Genomic DNA, 11471 nt, shown 5'->3' with positions numbered 1-11471 from the left:
CATCTATAAAATCTACCTTCACTGACTGTATCCCAATGTGATTTCACACAACTGCAAAAATATAATGACTGATTTTAGTTTGATTTCTGTTTCTTTTCTGTTTTCTGTAACTCATATAAATATATATTTATATATATATATATATATATATATATATATTTTTTTTTTTTTTGAATGCATGAAAAACAAACAAACAAAAAAAAACAATGACAATAGTCATCGTCAAATCACAACAACAGTCCAGGGTTATTCAGAGGAAGCGCAAAGTCCTTCAACAAAGCCACTGCTCATTGCTTTCAAGTTCGTAGATAATTCAATAGATTTAAAATACATTTTAAATTCAAATGTGAATCTTACAAAAAGAGGTGTGCATTTAGAAAATTTACATTTATGAATATGATATTTAGCTATCAAGAAAATAAGGTTTATGAAATAAGCATCATCTTTTTTTCACATCCATGAAAGCCAAAAATGACATTGCTATAAGTAAACTCAACATTAGGATTCACACAACATTTAATAAAGTCAAGAATGTCACACCAATATGATGTTGTGTAAGAGCAATTCCAGAATCAGTGTAGTTTCATTGTTTTCTAAACTGTTTTTGTAACTTTCCGAAGATGCACGAGTCCTGGGCGATTCTAGCCGAACATGCACGTCTGTGTGAAACAGAAGCAGTTTAATGTGAAGTTCATCAGGTGCTTTTTGACGCTTTGACGGAAAACAATCCTTAGTTTTTTTTGTTTTGCATAGGTTGACCAAGGTTTTTTAATTCAAGTACGTTTTATTTTTATTGTATAAAAATAGAATTAGAAGTAATGTAGACGCTATTTGCTTAAAGTTGTCTTGTGTTTGATGCGAAATAAACCCAAAAGCTTAAGAGTATTTTAATCAGTTCATAAAGAAATTATTAATTCAACTAATTCATCACGCGAGAAGTCTTGTACCGGTAAATGACTTCTCACCGGTGATTCCCGATGGTTTTAGAGGAAAACTACTCCTCGTCGCGCCCTGTCGTTTCAAAGAATATCTCAACGCTTTATATCCCGCTTCAGTGAGCGCATTCACACTCAAGTCGAACCCTAGTGAACCGATCTCTCTCTCTCTCTCTCTCTCTCTCTCTCTCTGCCCCGTTCCCTCTTATTCAGCAGGAGCACGATGCCACTTTGTAAGAAGAGACCTTTCGGAAAAGAGCTTCCCTGGAAAACAGAGGAACTGGTGACGTGAGGAGCCACTTGAATATGATCTATCTGCTCTGGGTCCAGAGGAAGCCCCATGGAGAGCGATGGTGCAGAAAGGGCCAGCTCCGGAGTGGGTGTCCGCGCGCTGACGGGTTGCGCTCTCTGCGCACTCATCCTCTCCACGCTGCTGGGCAACACGCTCGTGTGCGCCGCCGTCATCAAATTCAAACACCTCCGATCCAAAGTCACCAATTTCTTCGTCATATCCCTCGCAGTTTCCGATCTTTTCGTGGCTGTTCTGGTCATGCCGTGGAAAGCAGTCTCTGAGGTGGCCGGCTGCTGGCTCTTCGGGAGCTTTTGTGACATTTGGATAGCTTTTGATATCATGTGCTCAACGGCGTCCATCCTCAACCTGTGCATCATCAGTTTAGACAGATACTGGGCCATCTCAAGCCCCTTCCGTTACGAGCGTAAAATGACCCAAAGGATGGCGTTTATAATGATCGGGATGGCGTGGACACTTTCTGTCCTGATCTCTTTCATTCCGGTCAGACTGAACTGGCACAGGGCTGAGGACCACAGCGCGCCCTTCAACCTCACTGTCAGCTCGGAGGACTGCACGGCGACTTTAAACAGGACTTATGCTATTGCATCTTCACTAATAAGCTTTTACATCCCTGTTATAATTATGATAGGAACATATACGCGGATCTACCGGATCGCGCAAACGCAGATCCGCAGGATCTCCACTTTGGAGAGGGCGGCTGGACACATGCACGACTGCGCGAGCGAACAGTCGCTGAAAACCACGTTTAAGAAAGAGACCAAGGTGTTAAAAACGCTTTCCATCATCATGGGGGTGTTTGTGTTCTGCTGGCTGCCCTTTTTCGTCCTCAACTGCATCGTGCCGTTCTGTGGCCTGGACACTCTTGGAGACTCTCTGTGCGTGAGCAGCACAACTTTTAACATCTTCGTGTGGTTCGGATGGGCCAATTCATCGCTCAACCCCGTCATCTACGCGTTCAACGCGGATTTCCGCAAAGCCTTCAGCACTATTCTGGGCTGCAACCGGCTCTGCACGTCTTCTGCGGTGGAGACAGTGAACTTCACCAACGAACTGGTGTCCTATCATCACGACACCACTCTGCCCCACACGGACGCGCAGGGCGTTTCCAGCCCGCAGTGCCTGGTTCTGGTCCCCGGTAATCACGAGGAACACGTGGACTTACCTTTCTACAAGGTCTCGGTCGTATCCGATTCGTCTCGTATCCAGAGGAACGCGCTGCTGCCCGCCCTAGAGCAGCAGGAGGGAGAGATGGAGATTTCCCTGGACATGATGCCCTTCACCTCAGCAACACTGAGCGACTGCTGTGGAATTCCAGGTCAAATTGTGGAGTGCTGACCTCATTTTATTCCATACGAACCTATTAATAGCACCGGAATTAATATGCATACCTCATTTGATTTTCGTATACCGTTCCAAAAATACTTAGGCCTAAATGTAAAATTGATGTATTTGAATGGCATATAAAATTTGCAGCCATTTGGATTACATTTAAATATTCATATTCATATTCAAATATTCATATTCATATGAATATTTTAATGTATTGAAATATCTTCTGAATCAATAGCATTTGATTCAGAAGCATCCTATTAAGTCATTCATTTTTTTTATAGTATATATAGCCTATATATAGCTACTATAAAAAAATTCCGTAAAATTTATGGTAAAAAACGGGCAGCTGCGGTTGCCAGAATTTTACCGTAAAAATACAGTAGCAACATTTTAGGTTTTTAAGGTTTTAAATACCTTAAATACCATAATTTCATTAACTGATCAAATGTTAATACACCAACCTATTGAAGTACTGAAATCTATTTTGTACCTCTGTAAAACACTGATAACCACCAAAAGCAGGTTGTGATGAGAAAGTCACATAATGAACCAAAGCCCATCACAAGCAGCTTTTAAATATATATAGCCTAGAAGGTGCACAACGTCATTCACACAAACACTAAATACCATCATGGTAACAAACATGAAACTGAAATAATGCAATAAACTTTCATTTAACAACATTAGATGTAACACACAACCCTAATGTACACAACTGATAAGAAGAAAACTAAGAAGAAACATAGTTATTTCAACAACAACAACAACTACAAAAACCCCATCACATTTGAACTGCAACGCAGGGAATTCAGGGAATGTCAATTCACTGTAAATTACATTCTTTTTCCACTTCTAAAAACGGTATTTTACCATAAAATTACACGTAATGTCCAATACAGTTTCTCACCAGGGGAACTTACCGTTAACCATTTAACAGGTTTTTACCATTCATTTTTTTACAGTGTATTTATGTATACTGATGATTCAGTTAATCATCAAAATCTCATTACGATTATTAGTTTGTTTACATAAAAACTGTAAAATCTAAATGGATGTAAATGTAAATATTAGATGCATTTCAAGGACATAAATCCTAAAGCAACTGTATGTAGTTTAATTTAGTGTATTTATGCGACTTTGGAGCTCCCCACAAGTGCGTGGAATTCGCTGTCGTAAACATCACTGCCATAAGTGGATAGCTCTACACATGTATTTAAAATTTATTTATTACCACTGTTCTCACGTTTCTGCTGTTCATAATGTGTATATATAATCTGTAATCTATATAATCTACATTGCTCTGTTCATATGTACATACAATCCCTACATTGCATTCCTATTTTATATTCTGTATATACTCTGCTCAATACTGTATATAGCAATTCCACTGTACATTCTGTAAATCTTATCTTCATTTACTCTGCACTTATATGTATATAAAACACTATATTCTTGCACTTCTGGTTAGATGCTAACTGCATTTCATTAGCTCTGTACTTGTACTCTGCATAAATGACAATAAAGTTGAATCTAATCTAATCTAATCTAAAAAGCAATCTGCCCTTTTCGCTGTATTTCATTTAAATACTCCAAGAACAGACGCTTGAGGGGGAAAAAAAAAAACAAGAACAATTTCAATATTATTAAAATTGATATTTTATGGTAAATTTCATACAGTTGGTTTAAATTTTGGCCTAAATGTATTTACTCATCAATATCAATAATCCTAAATCTGCCAAAATTTCATTTAGTATGAAACATAGGTTTTATTTTGTTAAAGTAATCTAATTTTCAAAATCTGAAGAAATTGAAAGCTGGTGTCAAAAAGTGTAAAGAACCTGTAAAGAAATGTGAAATTTAATAAGAAATAATATTATCATCATAACAATTTGAATGAAAGTTGAATGGAAGAATGAATGTGAAAACCTGATGATCATGTTCAACGGGTTCATGGTTTGAGAATGATCCAAAAACATTTCATGCATCAATGGAAGCAAGAACATCTCGCCTTCTGTACGAAGTCACATGATCAGTGTCACAAATTTGATTGGCTTAATTGATTTGTGACCTAGAAATAGAGCATAACCAATGTTTCAGTATATTGAATCATACAGTATATCTTATCGAATGTTGTATTTAATAAATGTACTTAATTTTATATATATATATGTTTATTTTTAAGGTTTATATTATATTTTGAATGCCAGATTTTTAATGTGGTCTCAGAATTTTGGAGCCCAACTGAAGACGACATAAACATGTTGCTTTATATTTCAAGACACTGCTGGTTATGATGTGAGATTATTGTACAGCTAGTGTCACAGTTTATTTGGAATATGCTTTAGAAGTATAATAAGAAATGTTCTTCCCCAAATACACAAGAACCGTATCATTACATGCTAACCTTGTTTGTCAACAACAAATGTCAGTCTGTGCATTTTTGAGACAAAACACCACAAGATGATATTAAAAGTAATTTTTCACATGATTGTTTTTCATGTTTTTGTAGCAGATCACATCCAATACTGTATCATCATAATGCTGTGTGCTGCACACAACTGCTATAAATACCATTATAAAACTCTTATCAGAAAATATATTTCTGCCATATTAAAAGACTTGATAAAACAAAATAGGAAAAAAGCTAGGAGTGGGTCTTTGTTGTGTTTAGATGCAAATCTGAAGCGGCTTGTTAGAGATAATTGCTCACTTAATTACCAAAGTTATTAAGAGATGAAGTATGCTGTAATAGGTGCCACTTGGGAGCAAAAAAGAAGATAAAGGAAATTTCGAGTCCTAATCAATGAAACCTGTGCACGCATGCACTCACTCACTCACACACACACACACACACCAAGTAATATTCGTGGAAACTTTGAGGGCAGTGTCCTGTGTAAACTCTTGAATTTAGACGAAAAGCTATTAATTCGACAAATTATTCATGTTGCAGTTCCATTTTTTTGTTCAAGGTAATGACTGCTTGTGACGAGAAAGGGTTTAGGAACAATAACAAGGAGAAATAAAGACCTGGAACAAAAGTAATTCGATGCTAAATGTTTCTTCACACAGTATAAGTGAACTGTCTATTTGCTGAGAGTGCGCTTCAGATTACCGTAATCCCCAAAATATACTGGGAGTGATCACTCCAAATGAAAGGAATAGTTTACCCAAAAATGAAAATTTGCTGAAAATTTACCCTCCATGAAGTAGATGAGCTTGTTTGCTCATCAGAGCAGATTTGGAGAAATGTAGCATTGCATCACTTGCTCACCAATGGCTCCTCTACAGTGAATGGGTGCCGTCAGAATGAGAGTCCAAACAGCTGATTAAAACATCACAATAATCCACAAGTAATCCACACCACTCCAGTCCATCAGTTAACATCTTGTTAAGTTAAAATTTGTGCATTTGTAAGAAACAAATTCAATATTAAGATGTTTTTAACTTCAAACTGTTGCTTCTAGTCAAAATACAAGACCTCCAACAATAATATTGCTTTCTCCAGTGAAAAAGTCATCTAGTCTGAATTGGGAGAGAAATAAAGCACAGTTACAAGCAAAAACAGTCCAAAACAGTTCTAAAGAAATATGAGGGTGGATTTTGATGTGAGAGGATAACGGGGTGGACCTTTTCACTGGATCACAAACTTTTCTTTCTTTAAAACACCTTAATGATTAATTTTATTTCTTACAAAAATTTAACTTTTTGCTTCAGAAGGCATAACTTGATGGACTGGAGTGGTGTTGATTACTTAGATTACTTAGATTCAGCTGTTTGGACTCTCATTCTGACGGCACCCATTCACTGCAGAGGATCCGTTGGTGAGCAAGTGATGTAATGGTTAATTTCTCCAAATCTGTTCCAATGAAGAATCTCATCTACCTCTTGGATGGTCTGAGGGTGAGTACGTTTTTAGCAAATTTTGGATGAATAATTCCTTTAAGCCACATTATTTATGTAACACCCAGAAAGTAGTCGTTAATGATTTCTAAAGGACTAATACATGCATGTGGTTTGAAGGATGGTGTTACGTGTAGTGCTAGTTAAGCGCACGACGAAGGAGAATAATCAAAAATAGGGTCTTTTAATGAAAAGTCAAACAAGGACCAGCGATAATCCAGGAGCGAGGGGTAGCAAAACACATCGATCAAAACAAAGGACCAGGGGAGAACACAGGCTTTAAATACTAAACGTAATCATGGGGAAACAGAAACAGATGAGGAGCTAATTAACTAATCAGGGCAACTAAGGAAAACTAGGTCAAAAGGAAGACATGGCAAAACACAACAGAAACATGACAGATGGTAGATTTAAAGAATTTGTCAAAATTATACCCATGCACAAAACCCTCCAATATATAAAATCTGTTTTGAAGTGCACTTCAAGCTGTCTTGAGTGATGTTCTGTAAGGCAAACCTGCTACAAAACTTATTTTGTGTCAGCACACACAGCTTTGAAAGCTATTATTTGTCCATATGGCAGAAGTTGGCTTCTTTGGGGCTGGAAAAGCAATTGCTTGAAAGCATCTGTGCTTGACTAAAATTGCTGAGCTTAAATGGTGTGAACGGCAAAAAGAGTAATTGAAAAAAAAAAGACTTACTTTTCAGTCTTTAAAAATTTGTGTGGAAAAATAAAAAAAACAAGCCTAGTTTAAATTAAAATCTGGTAAATATTATAATAGCACCTTATTGTAATATTATATTAATATCTTACAAATATGTTAGATCAACTATCAATTACAGTACCTTGAAATCAATGTTTATGCATTAGCCTTGTTGTACAACGACTACAGTATTCACATTATAACAACAATATCATTTATGTTTGAATTTATGGTTGAATTACTGGAAAATGCACAAACAGGTTCTTTTAAGCAATAAACTGCATTTAAATACAGTGCACTGTTTGTGTCAGAATTTTAGGCAGGTGAATGTGTAGAGAGCATCTTTCAGACAGCACTATACTGTAACGGATTTAGAAGTGGATCATGATCCCCAATATAGGGGGAAAATTGGAAGTGAAAATCCTTTGTGAGAACTGATGCATCTGCCGTCTACTGGCACTTAATATTTACCCAGCACCCTCAAGGTTATTATTCTTATGAATGGTGTAAACACAATATATATCAGAATATAAAAGGTTATTAAACTCTCATAACACTGAAGCTCTTCGCCAAATGAAGAAATGCTCAGGGAATCTCAGCAGCAGACACACTCATATTATTCCATCCAGACTCAAACACCACATGACACGAATCACACGAAAGGAAACATCAGTTTAGAGAAAAATTGCTCAGAATGTAGCAGCTGAGTCGATTTGTTTCATCATCTCCAGCGGTGAATTTAGGAAATGTAGTTTTTTTTTCTCCCAGTATGTATGTGACATTCTCAGGACAATGTGGCAATGAAAATAGTTCAGTAATGACAGTTTGTCAAGGTTTTTTTCTGGAGAATGGTGTCAAACATCAACAATCCATTCTGCTTTTATGTACTTTTATGTGGCTTGGTCTATAAGTGACCTGAGACAATTTTGATTAAGACGATAATTTAAATCAAAGCGCAAAGAGTTGATGCAAAAAGTTATCTATTTTTTATGTACAGTGGCGAAAAAAAATATTTGACCCTTTGATGATTTTGTACATTTGCCCATTGACAAAGAAATGATCAGTCTATAATTTGAATGGTAGGTTTATTTGAACAGTGGGACAATAACAACAAAAAAAGTCCAGCATTTAAAAAGGCATAAATTGATTTGCATATTAATGAGTGATATATGTATTTGACCCCTTTGCAAAACACGACTTAGTACTTGGTGGCAAAACCCTTGTTGGCAATCACAGAGGTCAGACGTTTCTTGTAGTTGGCCACCAGGTTTGCACACATCTCAGGAGGGATTTTGTCCCACTCCTCTTTGCAGATCCTCTCCAAGTCATTAAGGTTTTGAGGCTGACATTTAGCAACTCGAACCTTCAGCTCTCTCCACAGATTTTCTATGGGATTAAGGTCTGGAGACTGGCTAGGCCACTCCAGGACCTTAATGTGCTTCTTCTTGAGACACTCCTTTGTTGCCTTGGCAGTGTGTTTTGGTTCATTGTCGTGCTGGACTACCCATCCACGACCCTTCAATGCTTCAATGCCCTGGCCCTGATGCTACATGGCTCCATCCATCGTCCCTTTGATGCGATGCAGTTGTCCTGTCCCCTTAGCAGAAAAACACCCCCAAAGCATAATGCTTCCACCTCCATGTTTGACGGTGGGGATGGTGTTCTTGGGGTCATAGGCAGCATTCCTCCTCCTCCAAACATGGCGAGTTGAGTTGATGCCAAAGAGCTCGATTTTGGTCTCATCTGACCACAACACTTGACAGTTATTTTGTGTTTCTTCCATTTGCGAATAATCAAAGGCGAAGGTCTTGTAGCCCATTCCAGCCTTGTGTAGGTCTACAATCTTGTCCCTGACATCCTTGGACAGCTCTTTGGTCTTTTGGAATCTGATTGATTGATTGCTTCTGTGGACAGGTTGTCTTTTATACAGGTAACTCTCCCTTTAAGAGAGTGCTCCTAATCTCAGCTCCTTACCTGTATAAAAGACACCTGGGAGCCAGAAATCTTGCTGATTGACTTTCTCACTCATTGAAATGCAAATCAATTTATAACTTTTTTGAAATTATTTTTTTCTGGATTTTGTTGTTGTTGTTATTCTGTCTCTCACTGTTCAAATAAACCTACAATTAAAATTATAAACTCATAATTTCTTTGTCAGTGGGCAAACGTACAAAATCAGCAGGGGATCAAATAATTCCCCTCCCCACTGTATTACATAAGAATAATTCAGTATACAAAAGTTTTTAATAACTTGTATGGTTCAAGATGATCTAGTGAAATTTTGTCAAAAAGTGGAGGAAGTGTTTAAAAAAGTATGTTTTTAGTAGAATAAGTAAGAGAGCGTAAGAGAGAGAAAATCGAATCCATGCTATCGTTGTAAAAAGCATGATTAGAAAAACTGTACAGGTTTTTACAATTGCTCAGACCCATTTCTCAAAACTCCTTACCAACTCTCAGCTTGGCATCAATAAATGTATCATCCAAAATGCACTAAAACTACAAAAACACCTCATGCACGACTCAAATCAAGTCTTTAACAATAGCAAAGCTTGTCAACCAACAGATTGTGTCACTCATAAAACAATGACCTACAAAACTAACAACAGGTGGCATTATACAATACATTAACTTAAAAACAGTTTTGTTTCTGGGTCAATTTGTTCAAGTTATATGCTAAAAATATGTGCAAAATAAAATTGTTAGCTAGCAGCTAGAATATAGAGACGCTCTCCAATGAACTGTAAAATATGCAATGCAAAGTTTCCACGCTTGAGACCTAATCATTTATTGGGGCAATGTACTTATTCCATATGTCCTTTCATAAAAATATGACCAGCTTTGAAATATAATTAAACTGATATATAATGAAAAAAAAGCTTATTTTTTCTTGTAACTGTTTTGTGAGAGTAAGCTGTAGTTTTAAAGTTTTAAAAACCTGTGCATGTATTTTGTGAGCCATGTGAATTATTTACCCAAAACATGACACCTCCCTGAATAAATGTCACAAGTTATGCAAATGAAAGCGTAAACCATAGGTCAGGTCAATGGATGATGTGTATTGTATATGGAAGATTTTAACACTGAAGAAAGGAACAAATGTTTACAGCAGTCAGTGGAAATGAATGCAGCAAACTGAGCATTGAGAATATGCTTAAAATTCATTCCCACACTGTACAGAAGGCTTCTTGTTAAAAAAAAAAACATGTCACTTCTTCCTCTCAAAGGTCAAGAAGAACTGGAGCTGTATGCACAGTGCAAAACGCACAGCTGTCATAATGAAAAACAGGGTGAATCTCAAGAACATGTCCAAGACATATTTAAAAGAAAACAAATAAATAAATAAAGAATATAGAAAAAAATACAACAAATATAAATAATAGAACAAAAAGCATTTGTACATAATGGTAGTATTTGTTTTATCGCTTTTTATTTAATAATTATTATTCATATTTCGTTCAGGGCAGGATTATATTCTACCCTGTCTGTCTTTCTTTTTCCCGAACACACTGCATTTATTCTCATGCAAATTAACCTCAGGTGTTGCTACCTGAATTCTAATCAATGTTTGATTCTAGTTTATTATTGGAGTTTATATCAAAAGTTTCTTTCAGACTTGGAGCAGCTGGGAATGTCACAGTATGACTTCATCACATCATCCTGTGATGAATTCCTGTGTAGAATTATCTATTGTTTTCTACAGACATTAATCTTACAGCTGCAGTGAATTGGTTTTTCTGAAATATATAAGTTCTTGTGCATTTGAGCAATTTATTGTTATTAAAGTCAATACCAACTCATGAATTTGAATAGTAAATGGTGCAGAATCTTAAAGGAATAGTTCACCCATAAATGAAAATGTACTCACCCTATGGCCATCTGAGATATTGATGAGGGATTGGAGAAATGTAGCATTACATCATCCTCTGCAGTGAATGGGTTCCGTCAGAATTGAAACACCTGATAAAAACATCACAATAATCTACAAGTAATCCACACCACTCCAGACCATCAATTAATATCATGTGAAGAGAAAAGCTACATGTTTGTAGGCATTTCAGCATTTTTCATTTCTGGGTGAACTGTTTCTTTAAATGTCTCTTATTCATTCCACATGATAAAATTACTATGAGAAAAAGAGTTTCAATGAAGCTTCAGAAGACAGGGAACATAGTCATATGGCATACTTTTATAGGTTTTTTGGAGCTTGACAGCCACTACGAACTGTCATTGAAAAGAGCTGCATGAAGATTGCTCGAAAATTCCCCTTTGAGAAAAAGAACATGAGGAC

General features: G+C 36.6%; 1 protein-coding gene across 1 annotated transcript; it reads left to right on the top strand.

Moving 5' to 3' along the window:
- Window positions 1-1275: 1275 nt before the first annotated feature.
- Window positions 1276-2583, top strand: LOC306852036 (D(5)-like dopamine receptor; the record flags this gene model as incomplete). Its single annotated transcript, XM_079388629.1, has 1 exon — window positions 1276-2583. The coding sequence occupies one exon, from the start codon at window positions 1276-1278 to the stop codon at window positions 2581-2583; it is 1308 nt and encodes a 435-aa protein (XP_079244755.1).
- Between the last annotated feature and the right edge of the window lie 8888 nt (window positions 2584-11471).

The sequence above is a fragment of the Barbus barbus genome (assembly GCF_936440315.1).
Source record: "Barbus barbus genome assembly, chromosome: 32".
Lineage (NCBI taxonomy): Eukaryota > Metazoa > Chordata > Actinopteri > Cypriniformes > Cyprinidae > Barbus > Barbus barbus.
Note: the sequence above shows the minus strand (reverse complement) of the source record. Positions and strands in the feature narration are given on the sequence as shown.